At 37.5% G+C, this 20,519-nt stretch overlaps 1 protein-coding gene and 1 long non-coding RNA gene across 4 annotated transcripts in view; both read right to left on the bottom strand.

The window, feature by feature from the left end:
* LOC135278051 (uncharacterized) overlaps positions 1 to 6,034 on the bottom strand; it is a 32,168-nt gene extending 26,134 nt beyond the window's left edge. Inside the window, exon 1 of the long non-coding RNA XR_010345608.1 lies at positions 5,940 to 6,034. This is a non-coding gene — a long non-coding RNA (uncharacterized LOC135278051). The remainder of the gene's footprint in view (positions 1 to 5,939) is intronic.
* Positions 6,035 to 9,087: 3,053 nt separating this feature from the next.
* The window catches only part of TMEM74 (transmembrane protein 74), a 67,611-nt gene continuing 56,179 nt past the window's right edge, over positions 9,088 to 20,519 (bottom strand). The window contains exon 2 of one of the 3 annotated variants that reach the window (XR_010345610.1): positions 9,088 to 9,234. Coding sequence is in view for 2 of the 3 variants with exons in the window: in XM_012443317.2 (XP_012298740.2) it covers positions 19,561 to 20,475 (915 nt within the window). In the remaining variant the exon portion in view is untranslated. Of the gene's footprint in view, positions 9,235 to 14,439; positions 20,515 to 20,519 lie in introns of those variants that run through there. The other 2 variants (XM_012443317.2, XM_012443319.3) reach the window with 2 other exon arrangements.

The following is a 20,519-nucleotide window of genomic DNA, read 5'->3' on the forward strand; positions in this document are numbered from 1 at the left end:
ACAACTTCAACACATTCTTTGTGCTTAACTTGTGGTTGGAAATAGGTGTAAGAGTTGAAGATTGAATAAGTGCATATTTGCAGTTCCTACACTAAAGACCATGGCACTGATTTCCAGGTTTGAACTGGTGAACAGAATTTAGCCAATCCTGAGAAAAGAGGTTCAGGTCTGACAAATCTGCCTTACTTAGAGTACTCTCTGCTCTCACTGTCAGTGATCCTGAAATTGTTAGTCAAGATTCTCAGAGGCTTCCATCATCCTGGGCCTTAGGGGATGGCGATGAGCCTGGGGACCCCACAGGCAACACAACCTAGCTAAGGTCTTAGCAGTTTGGAACTACTGTTTTTTTTTAGAATACTAGAGCACAAAATAGAAAAACCCAGTAGACAAAACAGAGATGGTAAAAGGGAAAAACAGAATCTTCTTTTAGAAAGCCAATTGTTCCATATCTAAAGTTATAGGACTCTTTCTTAGCTAGTTATCTAGTGAAAAAGTGTGATAAATATATAAGCAGGACAGCCAGAATGATTTCATTTCACCTTGAGGTTCAGCTTTTAACCTGATAGGATACATATAAAAACACCTTTCTTAAAATTCTGATTCAGTTTTGGGTTAAGACCCACCTGGAAGTATCCTGTTAATAAAGATCGAGAATGCCTGCAACAGGCTGTGTGTCAATTTGACAACCTGAGCATCACTAGGATCCACTTACATCCTGTCTCAATGGAATTTTAATACCATGATTGGCAGTGATTCTATTACAAAACATTATTCATAGGAAACCTGAATTGAAATATATTGCTTCCTTGAAAGCCATTTCTTCATAGAGAGCCTCTTGCATCAAAACAGAAAATAGCTTATCAAACTCATTTGCTATGGTAAATGATAGTCTTTAGATACTTTTTTTTCAGATAGAGTCTCACTCTGTCACCCAGGCTGGAGTGCAGTGATGTGATTTCAGCTCACTGCAACCTCCACCTCTTAGGTTCAAGCAATTCTCCTGCTTCAGCCTCCTAAGTAGCTGGGATTACAGGCATGTGCCACCACGCCTGGCTAATTTTTTCTATTTTTAGTAGAGATGGGGTTTTACCATGATAGCCAGGCTGGTCTCAAACTCCTGACCTTAAGTGATCCACCCGCCTCAGCCTCCCAAAGTGCTGGGATTATAGGCATGAGCCACCATACCCAGTCATGTTTAGTTATTTTTAATGTTAATAACAGTTCAAGATTTATCACATACTTAACCAATCTATAAAGACAGATTTTTTAAACAGATTGACTATACATATTGTCCTAAATTCTTATACTTGACATACAATAAATGGAATGGACTATTCTTACCTAAAATCTGAAGTGCTCATAAACATTCTGACAAATTTTTCTTATTGGGGGAGACTTTCTCTCTAAATATGAAAAAATGTGTAAAAATCAGCCTGTTTGGTTCATATCAGAGCTTTGGAAAAAGCAGCAAGTATATTGGCACATTATTTTCAGTAGCATTAGCATAATCTAACACTGAAAACACTTGCATTTACTGGTATTCCCTAAAATTTAAATAGGTATGGTTAAATGACCTCATCCAGCAGGATTTTAAAAGAGATCATATTTGAAGGTGTCCAGTGAAAGCAGCAACGAAGGATAATTTTTTTATTATATTATTAATTTGGGGGTTCTTTTTTTTAACTAATCGAAAGAGAGCTGCAGAATTGGGCTATTTCATTTGGATCTTGTGGGTTCATAGGAATGCTCTTTATAGAAGAAATGAAGAGTTTGCTTTTTTGGCTGGAATGACAAATTATTGAAGTTTTCAAGCCAAAATTATATTCTCTAACCTTCAGTGGTAAAATTCTATAAGGGATTAAATAGATTCAAAGTAATTTTCCAAGTTAGAAGGACTTTTACAAAATTTGTAGAGGCCCTCATTCATGGAAACATGGCAAGATCTTCCATGTGGGCCACCATAAAAGGTGCCTCCAAACTGTCACAATAGAGTCTCAACTCTTTTCTTATAGGTCTTTGTATTAGTCAGGGTTCTCCAGAGGGATATATGTATATATGAAAGGGAGTTTATTAAGGAGAATTGACTCATACAATCACAAGGTAAAGTCCCACCATAGGCCATCTGCAAGTTGAGGAGCAAGAAAGCCAGTAACAGATCAGTCAGGGTCCCAAAACCTCAAAAGTAGGGAAGCCGACAGTGCAGCTTTCAGTCTGTGGCCAAAGGCCCAAAAGCCCCTGGCAAACCACTGGTGTAAGTCCAAGAGTCCAAAAGCTGAAGAACTTGGAGTGTGATGTTTGTGGACAGGAAACATCTAGCAAGGAGAGATGAAGACCAGAAGACTCAGCAAGTCTGATCTTCCCTCTTCTCCTGCCTGCTTTATTATAGCTGCATTGGCAGCTGATTAGATGATGCCCACCCAGACTGAGAGTGGGTCTGCCTATCCCAGGCCACTGACTTAAATGTTAATCTCCTTTGGCAACACCCTTAAAGACACACCCAGGAACAATACTTTGCATCCTTCTATCCAGTCAAGTTGACCCTCAATATTAACCATCAGAGTCTGAAACCTGAAGAATTTGAAATTTACTTTCACCTCTACACAGAATGTCAAAAACCTAAACATTCATCAGAGAATTCAACAACAAAAGAGTAGAGATTCAGCAATCTTGTCAGAAGCTTGTTTGAATATATCTAACATTTGAGCATTAGTAAAACATGTTTACTACCCAATCCTCAAGAGATTGCTGGCTCTATTCCTTTTATTATCATCAAAAGGCAACCTACTTGAGCCATGGATTTTCAGTTTTCTGAAAAAACTATCATCCCTTTGGACTCAATCTTAGGTCCTTAGCTTTTAAATAATGTCAATATAGGAAGGATCCATTTGGGGAACATTTCTGTAGCTTTGGTAAAACCATTTTTCACTGTTACTCAGAGTCCTTTATATAAAGACCTGTGTGATAAATCCCCAAAGAATTTGTGTCAAGAAATGTTTCTCTCCTTAAATTAATACTGGCCTTCTTTTTCATCAAATACTTTGCAACTTTGATCCAATATTCTTTACCCCTTCTTAATTTGAACAGAAATCTCAAGTTAACTTAAACTTTTATTGAGGTTATTGACTAACTTCAGGGGCCTAGTTACTTATATTTTCTTCTCTTTCTTATTGATTTCTAATTAATCTTTTTTTATTGTTAAGCTTTAGTCTAACATCTAAATTACATCTTTTTGAAATAGGTGAGGTATAAGTATAATGACCATATACGCTGTTTTTTTCAGGGACATTTTGATTTCAGGTGACTTTATTCTTTTTGTTAAAGATGATTAGTTGAAATCTAATGATATATTTTCAGATAGCTTTGTAAAACTTTCATAAAAATAAATTCATTGGCCATTGGAAATTGGAAAAACTCTGGATCCCAATTTTTGGGCTGAGAGAATACTGTCATAAATATCATATTATATCATTATTTATATCATAAATAAGCCCAGCCTTACTCAGCACTCCAGACCCATACTTCCACTGCCATTAGCCATCTTCACTTAGGTGTTCCCCACAGACCTCAAAGTCAACATATCTTTCCCATTAAACCTGGTGTTTTTCCTAAGCTTTCCTACCTTGGCTAGTGACTAATAATCCAAGCAATTTCCCCCACTACCCCACCCCATTCAAATTAACCATCAGCTTTATTTGTTTGATCTTTGAAATGACTAATTTATTGCCTACTCTTAGTTTCTCTCTTCACTATCCTAGTTTATTATTTATCCCTGGACCCTTCCTAATCTTCCCAACTATCCTTACCTACTTTTGCAGTCTCATCTAGATCCTATCATCTGAGTTCTCTTTCTAAAATTAAAATCTGATTATGTCACTTTCATTTAAACAAAATGAGTAGCTCTTGAGTTATCTATAGAAAAAAAGTTCAATTTATATAATCCTGACATACATAGATGTTGTCTCTGACCCCAATACCACCAGCTTCTCCTGTAACCCAAGTGTTGTAGCCTTTCACACCCCCGCTTCCCTCCCTGCCTTCTCACAACTCTCTTCAAGGCCCACCTTCCTATGGTAGGTCTGGGAAAAACTGAAGGTGAGCCAGTGCATATTAGGGTCTGCTTTTCTGCTACCACCAGCTCCTACCTGCTGCTCTGTGGTCTGGCTCAAACCTTCACCTGTTTGCCTAAGGATCATGGAATTCTTGAGCAACCATCTCCCTCAACTGCTGTCACCTCTGCCAAGTAGACCTCAGTAGAAGGGTAATTCCAAGGGGCCTGCCCTTCCGTGTCTTATTCTTAAATTCCCCATGGACCCTTTGACATGAGGCTGTTACATATGAGTGACTTGTGTACAAGGTTTGAAGATATTGAGAGACAATATAGAGAACTATTTGGAATAGGGACAGCTTAATATTGAATATGTTGCATCACACCTATAATCCTAGCACTTTGGGAGGCTGATGCAGTGGATCACTTGAGGTCAGGTGTTCAAGACCAGCCTGGCCAATATGGTGAAACACTTTCTCTACTATTACTACTACTACTACTAAAAAAAAATCTGGGTGTGGTGTGTTGTGTGCCTGTAGTCCCAGTTTCTTAGGAGGCTGAGGCACGAGAATTGCTTGAACCCAGGAAGTGGAGGTTGCAGTGAGCCGAGATTGCACCACCATACTTCAGCATGGCCCACAGAACAAGACTCTGTCTAAAAAAAAAAAAAAAAACAGTCACATTACAAATCTTCAAAATTCTTCAACCATCTTTGCAACTGGGAATTTCTCAGCAAGCACACTTTTCCTTCTTAAGCCTCCACCCACCTTCTTGAGCCCTCTGCCTCTGTTCCTTTCTCCCCGTCCTCTTTCTTCCCTAGCTGCCTGTGCCCAACCCTCAAATTCTTCATTATTTATTACACAAAGTAGTAGGTTGTACTTTCAATTCTCTCTCTAACCCCAAACTAGATCACAGCTTTCTCTTTTTATTATTTTTACTAAGTAAAAGGACCATGTACTTTGGCAGAGACATTTGCCATTCCACCTTTTCCCTTTACCATTCACAAATGATATTCCTAGCCTGGGCTTCTCTCTCTACTACTTTCTGTAATCCAAAGAGAAGCAATTTTTTTTTTTTAATTCACCACCTTTCTAAAACAAGTACACAATGATCATTTTGTCCCCATAGAGATTCAATCTTAAGATATGTGTGAATTCCTTTCTAAGTTTTATGAGTTTTCCCTTCAACATTTTCACAAGAAGAAGTGCTTATTTATTATCTATTAACACTTCTTGGGGCCAGTTTCCAATTTCCCTTCTAGCATCTTTTTTAAACCTGTATTATAGTGCCCTACAAATACCTTTTATGGAGCTTTATCACATCATATCTTAGTTTTTTATTGCTGTTTCCTAGGTAAAATTTTTCATTACTTACTTAGTCATTGTTTCATTGGACTTTCTCCATAGATCAATAAATCTTGTCAGAAACATTTCTACCTACTAAGCGGCTCATGGACAGACTTTGTGAATATGACCAAATACAGGGAGGAGGAGAAAGAGAAAGTTCAATTTGTGAGAACAAAGCTACAGAGTAAGTCCACTGTCATAAAATAAAATGATTTCTTTTTAAAAACTGGTATGGTTTAGTATAGTGAGAAAAAATAGCGATTATTATACTAAATTGTTTTTCTACTGCAACTGAATAGAGGTCAACAAAAACAACAACAAAAAGCTTCTCAGAATACTTATAGGCCTTTTAACAAATTAGAGTATTATTATTGTTAAACAGATACTTATTTTTCCTCTGATGTATATCATGACACAAAACTTAAACTCATAAAAACCCCAAAAAAGAAGGAAGGAAAATGAAGTACAGTTCAGCACAAATAATGCTATTTGGCTTCCAAATAAATTATTCATGGTAGCTATTTATATGGTGTAATTCTTATCCTTACCTGACAACATGCTGACAGGTTCTTCTTTCTACTCTATTTTCCTCAGTCGGCTTATTCAAGTCTGAGAAGAAAGGTAAGAGAACAGCGGACACTCTCTTCTCTTCTTAGAAAGTACTTAGATGATCTCAGTTGTAGAAAAAAAATTAAGATACTATATTTATAGGAAGCACAGTCTCATTTTGTGGCTTCTTTAAAGGATGAGAGCATAAATGTAAGTAAAGGACAAACTGGGTCCTCCCACCTTACTTCACGATTTCATGAATCACTGAATCCTAGGCCTGGAAGGGACGTTGAGAGCCTCCTTCCTACCCTACCCTCAGCATGAAGACATGAGCTGTATAGAGGAGAACTAATCCCATTTTTTCTGGTCTCACTGAGAAGGTCCTACATCTTCCCTTGTCACTCACTCCAGTGTAACAATCCTGACATCTGAACAGTCTTCCTGATAGGTAACTGAGTTCTTCAGATTGCTTTCTTATCCTCTTATATTAACCCAGAGAGATCAAGATAATTAATTCATGCTTTACTATTTTCTCTATTTAGTCATTATTTTGTTTTGTTTCCTCATTTCAAGGTTTTTCACTGTCATAGCATAGTTAAGCATATGAACTTAACATTTACTAGCCGTGTGACCTTGGGGAAATGTTTTAACCTCTCTACACTTCAATGTCATCATTAATAAAATTGAGGTAACAAAAGTACCTACCTTATAGAGTTCTTAGAAGGATTAAATGAGTTTATACATGTAAATTCCTTGATTCAGTGTTGACATGTAGTGTTACATAAATGCTTGATAAAAAATTTAAAGCATATTTAGAAAAAAGGAAAGACAAATTTAGAACATATAACAAAATACAAAAAAAACTATCAATAATTTTACTGTAGAGATAACACTGTTTATATTTCAATATATTTCTGTCTGGTCTTATGTATATATAAATTGCATATATAGCACATAATTGGAATGATTCTATATTTGAGAAAAAGCTCTGCATCATCAACTACTTCACTTAATGTTATTTTATAAACATTTCTCCATATTCCTAAAAATTTTTGCAAATTATGTTTAGTGGTTGTATAGCAATCCAGCGTATGAGCCTATACCATCAGCAATCTCCCTGTTGTTGAGATATGAGGTTGTTTTTGATATTTCCTTTTTTAAGCCAATTCAGTAATAACTGTCTTTATAAATAAACTTTTATCCATCTTTTTGAATGTTTCTATTCCAAATGTCCTTGAAGTAGGATGCTGAGAGAAAGGATACCTTGAAGACTCTGGATACATACTGTTAAATTATATTCCAGTAGGAAATGTATTAATTGATGCTCCTAAAAGTAGTATGAGATATTATCTTTCATAGCAACATTAAATATTGCTTAAAAAAAGAAACATAATTTCCAATTTTATAGTAAGAACTACCATATTTTACCATAGTTATATATATACATATATATATATATAGAGAGAGAGAGAGAGAGAGAGAGAGATAAGATAGATTTTTTTTTTTTTTTGAGACAGAGTCTCGGTCTTTTGCACAGGCTGGAGTGCAATGGAACGGTCTTGGCTCACTGCAACCTCTGCCTCCCAGGTTCAAGCAATTCTCCTGCCTCAGCCTCCCAAGTAGCTGGGATTACAGATGTGAGCCACCGCGCCCGGCTCATAGTTTAATATTTTAATTTGAATTTTTGATTCATGGTTAAAGTGAATGTTTCTATGAACTATTATATACTGAGTGTATAGTAGCTATTATAGTACATTTTTATTAAGTCATGCCTTAACATTTGTCTCTCCAAGTGGAATTCATTGTTCTTTTATGTTTTCCTTTGAGTCATGTTTTCTAACTTTAATCGACTTGTAATTTTCCTTTAGAGAGTCTTTTCTTCCTTGGGTTACTTTCCTATACTGGAAACCAGGGTAAGAGGCGGTGTTGGCACTGGGGCCTAACTGACTTGTATTTGGCATAATGAGATGTTCCTATCTATGCAAGTTAGGAACAACCATCAAGTGACTAGTATGAGTTAGCATTGATCTGGGTTCTGTGGAGATAAGAGAGGGTCCTTACTCTCCCAGAGTTTTAAAGTCTAGTTGGAAAGAAATGACCAATGCTTGAAACAATTAGTGATCAATTAAGGCAGCCTACGCCAAGTGAATTGTGGAATACATACAAAGTGCTACACCCATTTAAAGAAGGGAGCGATCAATGATGATGTGACTAATCATCCATGAGGTTGGCTTTGGCAGACGGAAGGGCAAGTAGTTTGAGTGAAAAGAAATACAGAAGTAAATGGCAGCCTATTATAGATGAAAAGAGCATGTGTTTTTGTGTCAGATCTGGGGAGGAAGGCTCAGCTACACCATTTTGTAACTTTAACCTCAAGCCAAGTGTATTAAGTGGGTTTGAATCCCAATTCTGCCACTCATGAACTTGGGCAAGCTAATAATTTCTGTGATAAGTCTAACTTTGCTCATGCATAACATAAGAATAATAAAAGGACCTACCTCACAGGATTGTCATGGGGATTCAGTGAGTAAATGTGAGAATGGGGGCCTGGCACATTATAAGCACTCAATAGTGTCAGCTTTTATTATTAACCTATGTAAGCATCAATTTAGTAAGTTACTTACTAATATGATATAGTAATGATTCTCCATTACATTAGATAAAGATGGGTATTTTGATTGAGAATTAGGCAAATTTGGCCCTGACAGGAAGAGGAAGAGACTGGAACTGGAAGTTTTCCTCCAAATCATGATACACATATTAAATTTGGAAGTGCAGTGCTCAGCTCTGCACTCAGGTCAATTATTCATTGGAGCACACACCCACAGACCTGTTTCCTTCCATTTAGCTTGAGAGCCTGATTTTTCTCTGCAAGGCTCAAAGTCAGCTCTGATTTTTTAAAGATCAAATTCAACACTCTAATTAATATATCCTAAAAAAAGATTCAGCTAACATTTCTAAAATAGGAATTAAAATAGGCATATAATTAAAATACTAATTAAGTAAAGAGGTACCATATTAACAACACTAAAAAAAAATAGAAGGATTTAGAAAAATTAAAATGTGTATGCATTCCTTCTTGACACCTCCCCTCAAAAGGTGGAGCCTATTTACACTATCTTGGACTATGGGGGCTGGAGTTAGTGATCATTGTAATGTAGAGGATGAGGTGGAAGTGACAGCATTTGACTTACAAAACTGGGCCATAAAATCCTTTGCAGCTTCCTCCTTTTTGCCTTGGGTCTCTCTCCATAAGGGACGCAGCAGCCTTGTTTGGAGGAAATTCAAGAAGCCCTGTGGAGAGGTCCAAGTAGTAAGGAATCAAATCAAGACCTCTTGCCAACAGCCAGCACAAACTTGTCAGCCATGTGAGTGAGTCATTTTGGAATAGAATCCTCCAGTCGTAGGCAAGCCTTAAAATGCCCATAACCCTAGCCAACAGCGTGACTGAAACCTTATGAGAGAACCCTGAGCCAAAACCACACAGCTAAGCTGGTCCCAAATTCCTGACCAACAGAAAACTGTGTAATAATAAAAGTTTAATTTTTTAAGCCACTACGTTTTAGGGTAATGTATTATGCAGCCATATATGACTTATACAACAAATGTGATCTAAACTGAGATTTCACCGTGAGATACTTAACCTAATTCACTTCAGGAGAAAAGAAGCCAAAACTCATAGTGAACTAGAGGGAGATTTTGATATGTAGAAATGAATAAGTAGAAAAGCAAACATTAAATAGGAAATTAACTATAAGCAGGTCATACCTTGTGGAACAGACTGCCTAGCTATTCAAACCCATTTCTTTTTTCTCCCAGATATACTGCTGGACTACATTTCCCAGCCTCCCTTGCAGCTGGATGTGGCAATAATACCGAATACTAACCAAGTGGACTGAAACCCTCCCATTAAATCTCCAATGCTATCTCTTTTTCTGTCTACCAGCTAGATATTAACAACCAGACTGATTTTGAAAAATGACAGAGCCTCTATCAGCCTAAGGTTCTCAATAACAGTGAAGCAGACAGCCCCCCAAACCAGGCTGCTAGAAGATTTATCTCTTCAATGTGGCTTCTGTGAATTCTCAGGCAGCATCATCCAGCCACCAGATTGAGAAGGGATGTGCAAAAAGTCATGCTGGTTTCTTAACCTCTAGAGTAAGAGTGACACACGTCACTTTGCTCACATTCCTTTGGTGCAAATTAGCCATTTGAACCTACCCAAGTGGAAGAACTGGGAAATGCAACCCTTGTTTAGGCTGCTGCTCTCTAGCAAAAACTCTACACAAAGGAAATGGGCATGGATCTTTGGCAGATCTGCCATAATCTCACCCTTCCTTTAAATTTTTTTTCTTTGGAGACTGGGTCTTACTATGTTGCCCAGGCAGGTCTCAAACTCCTGGCCTTAATCCTCCTGCCTCAGCATCCCAAAGTGTTGTGATTACAGGTGTGAGCCACTATACCTGGCTAATCTATTGTTTCTTACACACAAAGACTCAACTCCCAAGGAGGAAAACTAAAAGACCCATCCAGATTATATCTCCAGCTCCAAATCCAAGACCTCCAAAATATACATAGTCTTCTCATAAAGTTGCCAGATCTTGTGATATGGCAAACTATAAACTGAAGATATGTTACACCTCATAAAAAACATACAATAATGGAACAGGAACATGATAACCATAAGAAACAATCTGACATAATAGTTGGTTAGTAAGAATGCTGAAACTTTGTCAGTCAGGCATTGTGCTGTTCTTCTGCCCTATGGTGGGTAGGGGGTCAATTCCTTGGACATGCCCTGTTCTTTCTGGAAGGAATCACTTGTTCACTGTTTCCCAGGCCCCTCATTCAAGGCCCTAGTAGTTTCTTCCTTTTATCTGTGGCCACATCCAAAATAAATATTTAGGAATATGCCTGCTTTAGGGGCTACACACATTTTTTAGCCTGTTTCCAACTGGTACAAGTTTAGGGACTCAAGTGTTTTTATTAAGGCTCAAAGAGTCTAAGGCTCATGGGTTCTTTGGGAATGTAATTCCCTTAGAAACAGGCTTTTGCATTACCTGCTTCCCATCAGTTCTGTGTGCCAATAACCATATTAAAAGTTTCCTGCCTCCAGCCTGAGTTGTTTCTTAGTTTCCTGACCCATGGCTTCTCTTTTTCAGCTTAACTGATGCTCTTTTGAGACTATAAAAAGCAGCTTTGACCTTAAATGCTCTTTGACATAAGACAGCATCATCACTGACCTTTTATTGCTCCAAGTCTCTTTCAGCTTCATATTTTACTGTTTAGGGTCTTGCCTCTGTCTCTCCTAGTCCCCTTATATTCTATTTGCAACCAGGAAATTCTTTCCTGAGCTCACCATTTGTATAGCGTATGACTGAAGGCTGGAGGTTTTACCCTTTTCCTGCTCTGGTATGCTGGTTTCCCTGCTACAGATCTACTCAGCAGCAGGGGGCATCACTGATTATGCCATTTCAGTATCAGGAGAAAATGAGTTCAGTTTTTAGCAACTGTTCTTAATGCCATTTGTATTCCAGAACAGTTAGTTTTGCTAATTTGGCAGAATGTGGACAAGGTTCAATAAGATCCAAAGATAAATATAAACACATGAACTCTGTGGTCTGGATAAATGGCAATGAAGAACAGTTTTTTTTTTGCCAGAGTGCTCATTGAATAATATCTTTTAACACTATGAATGTTAAAAACAACTCAACCAAATGACAGGATTTTGTTGGATTTTGCTATGGTAAAAGCCATTTTGTTTAAAAGATAATTAGGCTGGGCGCAGTGGCTTACCTCTGTAATCCCAGCACTTTGGGCGGCCAAGGTGGGCGGGTCACTTGATGTAAGGATGAGACCAGCCTGGCCAACATGGTGAAACCTCATCTCTATTAAAATTACAAAAATTAGCCAGGAGTGGTGGCGGGTGCCTATAATCCCAGCTACTTGGAAGGAGCTCCAGACCAGCCTTGCTAAGCTGGTGAAACCCCATCTCTACTAAAAATACAAAAATTATCCAGGTGCTATGGCAGGTGCTTGTAATTCCAGCTGCTGGAAAGGCTGAGGTAGGAAAACTGTTTGAACCCAAGAGGCAGAAGTTGCAGTGAGTCAAGATCATGCCAGTGCACTCCAGCCCAGCTAACAGAGACTCCGTCTTAAACAAAAGATATTTAAATATTAATATTTTGCCACATATGCTGATGATTGGAGTTATAACTATTCAAGGTCTAGAGGATTATAGATATTTACATACCATACTCCACAATTAAACAAAAGGCAGTTTTCCAAATTGTTTTTCCCTTCATGAAGGGAGATGTAAATTTCTTTTTGGAGGGATGTGTTTACAATGCTGGAAGTAAGAGAAATCCAAATGAGCAGCTTCCACATGATAATGATGATGAAGAAAGGAAAGAAAGAGGAAGTGGGAAAAAGGAAGAAAAGAATGAAAAGGAGGATGAGGAGAAAGGAACATAAGGAAAAGAAGATAATGTCTTATCATGATGATCGGTAATCATTTGCCAATTGGTCCAATTTAGTTTTTCATCAGCCAATAATCCACATGAACATATAGGAATCCAAGTACCTATAAAACCTCAGATTCTGCAGTTACAAAGAATCTCACTTAAGATAATGGTAGCTGTTATGATGGGATACCAGAAAAGGATTTTTTTTTCACTTTTCTCTAATTTTTCTTATTTAAGTTTCATCAGAGTCTACAAGAGTAGAGGAGCAGGCATTCAAACTTTAGGTCATCTGTCTCCATGTTTCTGAAGCCTTTATTATATGATGTATTGTGGAGCTTATGCAAGACACTGCACAAGAACGCAGAACGCCTGGCACATAGTAAGCACTCAAATGTGGCTTTCTCTCCATCCCTGGATCCCTTACTGAGACTATATAAACTCTACGTTCACTGCTGTGCACATAGAGTAACTACATTTTCTTTTCAATCCCAAGGAAAAGTGTCAGCATAAGCTTATTTGAACCTCGGTGGGGGCAAGGAGTAGGATGACTGTGAATTCTGATAGTTTTAATTTGACATATATTTTGATAAATCACTATATATCTAAAAGCAAAATAGTGATATGATTTCTTTATAAGAAGGGTTTCTTATTTCTCAGATCATATGTCTGTTATTTTCTTTAGTTTATAAAATGATAAACACAAAATAAAATAGCTAGTATAAATTGATTTTTTAACAAGAAGGGTCATATTCCTTCTAAGCTTAAGTAAATATGGAATTTTAGTGAAGGAGTCCCAGGTTTTAATTCTTTCCCTACTGCTTATTAGTTATATAACTTTGGCCAGTTATTTGACATTCTCCAGCTTCAGTTTTTCGTTTGTAAAATGCAGATAATATTTGCTTGCAGCGATGCTGTGAGAATTAAATGAGGTGAGGTATGAAGTAAATACATAGTAAGGACCCAGGAACATAAGCACTTCCTCCTGCCCACGGTTGAAAGCACAAATGTTGACTTAATATCCTTTTTATGATTAAATAATAAAATCATATAGGTAATATTAAGATACAACTGTGGTAATTTCTTATTAAGCATTTTTAATAAAGATCTACTAAATTGTGCCTTCTCTGGAGATCATTAGCATTTTTTCTTCCCCCATTATAAATATATTAATATTAAATTGGTCAAGTGATCATTAGAGAAAACAAGGATATTTATGTTCATCGATACATACTCTGCTTGAACAAAACAAAGACCTTAGAAATTATGATAGTCATCAGTGTCATTTGCCAAACAGTCTCAGTTCTCCTTATTTCAGGGCTCATGATGGAACTTCATTTCCTGGCCTGAGTAGGACTATATGACTAGTCCTGACTAAATTCGTGTTGACCGGGTGCAGAGTCTGAGACCTTTCAGACTCTTTTCCCCTCTAGCTTGGCAATCAGGGACATGTAAAAAGGTGGTGGCATCAGACTGAGTCCTTTGCTTGCTGGCCTGCAAGGGTCATATAGTGAGAGGCTGTGGAATTGTCATAACAGCATCACTTAGCTCATTCTGAATGATCAGAGGTGGTTAACAAAACCCAAAATAACTTCTAGCAAAAAATAGATATCTAAAGAAGTAGACTTTCTTCCTATAAAGGATGTAGATAAGCCTCACTTTCAGTTGTCTCTTCAGAGTTTTTGACCTTGACACACTTATATATAAGGATAAAATTCCAGTTAATAATATAAATTGTGATACATTCTGCAAATGAAAATGGAGATCAAAATTAGATTACTAGAAGATTAAGAGTAGGGGCATAAGTTAATTTGATATTTCTTTCTCACCTAAAAGCTTTCTAGACACTCAGATAAGTGTTTTAAAAAAATATCCATTCGTGTATTTTTTCCATATCATAAAACATATACTCTAAGTTCAATGCTGAGTGATTTAGAGAAACCCAAATAACTTGGACTACTTCCTATAAAACAACAAAAAATAAGGCACAGTCTACATTATATAGTGATACGGTAGCAAGAAGAATGACAAACCTGAATTAGGGGTAAATATTCATTTTAATTTTTTTGGACAATTAATTTCAAATACAATTTTAAAAGACCAAACCGGCATTACAGATTCCAATTTAAATAAAAGTTCAATGCAATAAAGCATTTTAGTAGTTTTATTTTAAAATGGTATGACACACTTGCTATTAACATATAAGGCATCAAATGCCCTAACAAAGAGCTCGTAACCTTAATAACTGCCCTTGAAAATATCAAAAAGCACATCAATGTCAAATTATTTTTTTTTTGGCAAGAAAAATAAAATTAAAAGCACAATGAGAATCACAGGGCACAAACTCTAAATACACAATATAAAATAATTCATCTTTCTTACATGACATTTGTTTAGAGCCTGGCTAGGAAGCCTGAAGATGGCAGTAGAAAAATAGGAAGAGCTGTTCCTGAAACACAGGAGAGTTATCCAAACTTGAAACAAAGAAACATGCTTCCTATAGTTCCCTGAAATGAAATAGAAAATCATGGTAAAATAATGTCTAAATATGCCACACTCTTATGAGTCTGAAAGAGAAGTTAAAAAATAAACCAATAAACATTTGTGGGAGGCTGAACGACCAAAACAGGTTTATAATAATTATGGCATCTCATTCTGAGGCTGATTCCAAATTCTTCATTCATGACCTGTGAAAGACTTTTCTTCTTAATGTCAACAGTAAGGCATGCCAAATTCCTATAATAAAACTATTCTAACAATAGCTTTGGATATTAAAGCTGTATAACTATAAAATATAGTCTGAATGCACAGACTTGAGTGCACATAAATCTTCACACAAACATAAACCACAAATACACTCTTAAGTGTAAGCCACAGATTTTTGAAGTAAGTGTTTAAAATAACATCTTGCTTTTTACAGTGTCAATTCAGTAGGCAACTTATTTCTCAAGACTTATAAAAGTTGGAAGGAGATATTATAGAATATTATGAATCATAAAATGATATAGCTGAAAATCAGCCGAAAGACAATGATATGTTAATTCTCTTTACTGGGAACTCTTTTTACACTAGAAAAGCCAGTGATACTTCATTATAATCTTCTCATCATAGTCATTCTTTATGTCCTATTCTGGGAAAAGTTAAACCCATTACAGAGAACAGTAAGTACTGGTAGTATTACATCTTGCTGTAATAGGTGAACTATTGGTAAAGGTTGTGAATCTTTCTTGTCAGACCACATTTTTGTGGTGACATTAATTGCTGCAATGAAATCTGACCCTCAGGTTGAAAATCATTCTTCTAAGAGATATATACGTAGAGCACTTTTAAAAAAATTTAGACAATTTTTTGCACATGAGAAAGATGAAGACCAAAATGTTCACATGCTTCTGCCTAGAAGTTTTGCTTGTCGGAAAGATGTTAAAAAAAAAAAAAGGTAGAGCCATCTGGGTTCAGACCTTTAATTCTTGATATTTAACTAGCATCGTGCTCAGTCACTCATTTAACCTTATCCTGGGGGACTGAGGTAGAGGCATACATAAGTTTGGTAGTGCAGTCTCTTTTCAGAAGCTGTACCTTAAAGGGCCTGTGCCAGCACTGGTCCACTTGGGCCTCTATAACAAATAAGATGAGGGAGACGGACTTGTATTTTAAGCAGACAGCAAAGCATGTGTTATCAAGGCAAGTATCTTGATAGTACAGAATCAAGGGTTATAGCAGTCATGTGTGTAAAAGCACCCATGGCCTCCAAGAACTTGATGATTCCAAGCAGTCTTGTCTTCCTCTAAACTATAAATCAACTAAGCAGTGGAGAGCATGAAGAAAAACTGTTCTTTATATGAGGGGCCAGTACATCATATTACGTGATCTACTTTAATAGCTCCCAGTGGGTGGAAAGGACACACAGCACTGAAAAGAAAACTCTTTGCAAACTCTAACAGTTTAAGTTGCCCTTAAAAGGATTGGCTTATCAGAGATATTAGGAGCCTTAAATCACCCATCAGCAGTGTGTAGATCCAAGTAACAAAGAGGAAAGGCAGCTTGCTTTCTGTAACTCACCCCATTGGACCACACTGCTGAAAGATGAGCTGTCTCCTCATTGAAATTAGGAAGATGACTCTGAGTTTAGATTTCTAAAACCATGTAAATAAGCTAAAGACCTAGGACCACTGAAAATGTTTTTCTTCTCTAAGCCTAGCAATAAAAACTTTCATAGATAACAACCAGCACCAAGTTGAAGAGACAAATGTAAGGTCATAAAACCCCATAAAGGATGCAAGACCAACACCATAGCTATTGTATGGCCAATGTCTATAGAATGTATCACCTGGTCTTGCCAAAGTACCTCTAGAGCCAAAAACACTCCTCATCAGATTGGAAACAACAGTAAATAAAACACATAGCTTTTCTTTGCCTGTGTTACCATCATTTTAAATTCAAGTAATCTTCATCTTGAATTCAGGCACTGCCAGGATGGATAAGGGGTACATAAACCAAATACCCAGGGAAAAGTCGATTAAGGCAAGCATCTGAATAGTGTCACAATAGCCCAAAAGGAGTCATCCAGATGATTTTCTAAATCATATAATGTGTAGTGGTTTGCCCTCAGATAAGTAGAATCTTAAAAGATATGTGCTCTATATGTAAGCAGATTTAAATAATGTTGAAATATGCATTTACTTACATTTCAATTTTAAATTTTAAAGAAAATTACAGAGTTCTAGAAAAAAAGGAAATATATTTTGACTTGTTAGGTCTTTTTCTTCCCCCTTGAATATTTTTTTTTCCAAAATGGCATTTTTTGAAATGTTGCCTCTAGATCACATCTACGTTATTTGGTAGCTCTGCAAGATTCATTAAATGCTTCTGCATGAAAAGCTTTATCATCAGTTGAAAAGACTTCCTAACACTTGATTCCCAAACTCCTCTTCCTTCATAAACTGAAAATCAGCTCCACATTAATTCAATTTAGTCTGCTATTTGGCTAATGAATCCTGTTTCACCAATAAATAAAAACAAAACTCAGTTGATCTCACTTAGCTTCTATGAATAAACATGTAGTTTTTTTAATGCGTTCTTTTTTTAACATACAGCTTAGACCTACTCACTCAGCAGAGCAGTAGGTTGTTTCCTTCTTGTCTCCACATCATCCAAAGTGGATCCTTAAGCAGGCTGGAGCTGGACTTAGAAACCTTCAGAACATAAAACTTATGCCACGGGTAAGGCAGTCTCAACAAAAATAATGAAATGAGAGTCACAGTAAAAGTTTGTTCAAAAAGCACAAAGAAACAGCAATGGAAAAGAAAAGTCATATTTATGTTAATTCTTTTTGGCCATCAGCACTGCTCTATAGCATAAGGCAATTAACTACCTCTAGCTTCCTCTGATGCCCATATAATTTCTCATTTTTACCTAATAATTCTTTCATATGCCCCTCCTCTCTTTTTTATTGTCTTCTGAGGCTCCCTTTTTTGTATTTCACCTCGACTCTTAGTTATATGCAGTATACGTCACTCATCAAATCAATCTCTGGCACCCATGAGAGCTCATCCACATAAATATCTTGATTAACACATTTTGCTAGCCAAAGTCACCCATGTATTCCACAGTCATCCACAACAACACAAATTTCAGACATTTGAAATAGCCTTTAAAAATCTACAAAGAAATCACTTTCTTACTTCCTCATCCCTGCTATCTCATACCAATTCCCAGCTCCTATCTTCTTTAAGAATGACACCCTCATCCTGGTAACACAATCATGGGAGTTACAACTCCTACAGCAGAGGCTGGAAAAACCTCCAGGTAGAGTTGCAAGATGTAAGGTATTTCTGAGGCTGCATTTCCCATCCCCTTTCTGAACTGTCACCTTAATGAGGCACTGTGTCACTGTGGACACCCGGTGTGTGTCTTGCAAAGTGAGTACCTTGCTCATCATGCTGCTCTTAGAGCAAGAGTTTGTGCTTTATGAGTCAAGAGCTCACAGTTACTGAATGACACCTAGACCACTCTGAGTGGGAGGTGAGTTCTGATGATGACTACAGTGCCCATTGAATTGGCGTTTTTAATTTCTCTCTCTCTCCATTTTAATTTTTTTGGCTTTGGGCTTAAGGACTGCTGCTGTCATGAGGAATGCAGTTGTTGCTTGGCCTAGAGGAAGTCATACAGCCTGCTAGGCACAGTCCCCAAAAGTCTAGCTGCAATTTTACTGGTGGTTTTCCTCAAACAGCAATAACAAGATGTCACCTGGGAGCACACCAGAGCCAGTCATGATTCAGGCCTGCCCAGATGTTTAGATGTCTGGAAATATATTTAAAATGTCTCATGGCTTGCCTCTTTGGTGTGAGAAATAGTGGACTTCAAGAGCACAAATAACTGGTATGATGGCAAAATCACAAAAAATAAAATTTATATCAGTAACTAATTTGACTTCATTTTAAAAAAGAGCAGTGACCCTGGCTGATATCTGGCACTAACACTGTGGTTTAAATTCACATTGGTCTTACAATGATTTACCTAATTTTCTTTTATTAGAAAGTTTATCCTAATGACTTAATTGCCATTTTTGAATACAGGAATAATTTCAAACACAGTATTTTTTACAATTAAAAAAAGCCCAACATCCTCAAACTTCAAAATATTCAAACTCAAAACTCCATATTTTAGTGTTTAGCCAAATAACAATAAGGATAATTTAGCAAGAAAATGGATAAGCACCGTTGAGAATTAAATGTAAGACTTATTATTGATTAGTGCTTAGTTCTTTTTCACAAAGTAGATTAGCAATTGATCCTACTATGCGTAGGACCACCTAGTGTCCAAAGAGTAATATCACATATTTGTGTACTGGATCATTAGAAATATTTTTCTATTGAAGTAGAAGTTCTTGGCCATTACAGATCAATTAGCCTTCAGCTCTTCAGAAGGATAGGTGTGGCTGGTTGTGGTTTCTTATACATCTTACATGGCTTTTCTTCTAAATAGAAGACACATGGAGAACAAAATCACTCATTGGCTGTTGGTTTGTGAAATAAACTTTTCTTGCCAGGCAAAGAAATTGCACTGCAATTTTTTTTTTTTTTTTTTTTTTTTACAAATTAACTTCTTTTTTCATACTATAAAATGCCAAGGCAGACTCTCAAGATGTTCACAACCAGAATTAACTCTGTACGGCGAGCACATCTTCCTCTACCAAGGACAGTTCCAGAGTGTTTTCATTCGTGCTGGTCTTCATCCTGAAGTTGAAAGAACCATAGAGTTTTGCAGACTCTTTGGAAGAGGCAAATCTGTTTCGACGATAGAGCTCCCCCTTCCACATGGACATCATTAGCAAGCAGGACAGTACGACGCCCCCCAGTGTGAGGAGGCAGAGCCCCGCAATCACACAGCGGTCCAGGTGAGCCCCCAGCCTCGCACTCTCCTTCTCCAGGCGCTCCATCTCCCGGGCTGCCACAGTGTTGGGGTCCACAGTCACTTCCCGGGGGACGATGTAAGAGATGATCACCAGCAGGATGCCAGTGACCAAGAACAAGATGGCACTGATGAAACCATAGTCTATTGACTTCCCTGAAGATGTGGCTTCGGAACTTGTATCGTCCTCCTCTTCAGATATCAAAGATATGGCAGCCTCTTGGGACCACTCGTTTGGATTTTCCCAGCCAAGCTCCCCAGGGTGATCATGCCCTTTTACTGATGGCGAGCTCCGGTTCCGCGGCTCCAAGTTGATGTTTTTGTCCACAAAGGTAAAAGAAGTTTCTAATTCCTGGCTGCAGCAGTTACAGACTTTCTGTTCTGCTGTTATTTGGTTGTTCCCTGAGTGGAGAGGTCCTGGTGGAAAGGCGTCTGGAAGGGCACTATTTTGCAGAGAGGAGGAAGGGGATGCTGGAGAAGGACTAAGTTTAGACCCTTCCATCTCAGTTGCTCTTGGGGTGGACTCACACTGTCTCTGACAGCAGAGAGCAGCTCTTGTGGCTGCTGTGTCTGCCTGGTCACCAGGAAGCCCTCTTGAACTCCAGTCCCTGGCATCACAGAGGTCTGCCTGGTTGCTCTTCTTAGAAAGGGAGTAGAGCTCCATGAAAGCTAGTCAGACATCCCCCAGCAGCTTCCAGAAAGTCTACC

This window comes from Aotus nancymaae, unplaced genomic scaffold, assembly GCF_030222135.1.
Source record: "Aotus nancymaae isolate 86718 unplaced genomic scaffold, 86718_ANA_hifiasm-v0.15.2.pri h1tg000036l, whole genome shotgun sequence".
Classification (NCBI taxonomy): domain Eukaryota; kingdom Metazoa; phylum Chordata; class Mammalia; order Primates; family Aotidae; genus Aotus; species Aotus nancymaae.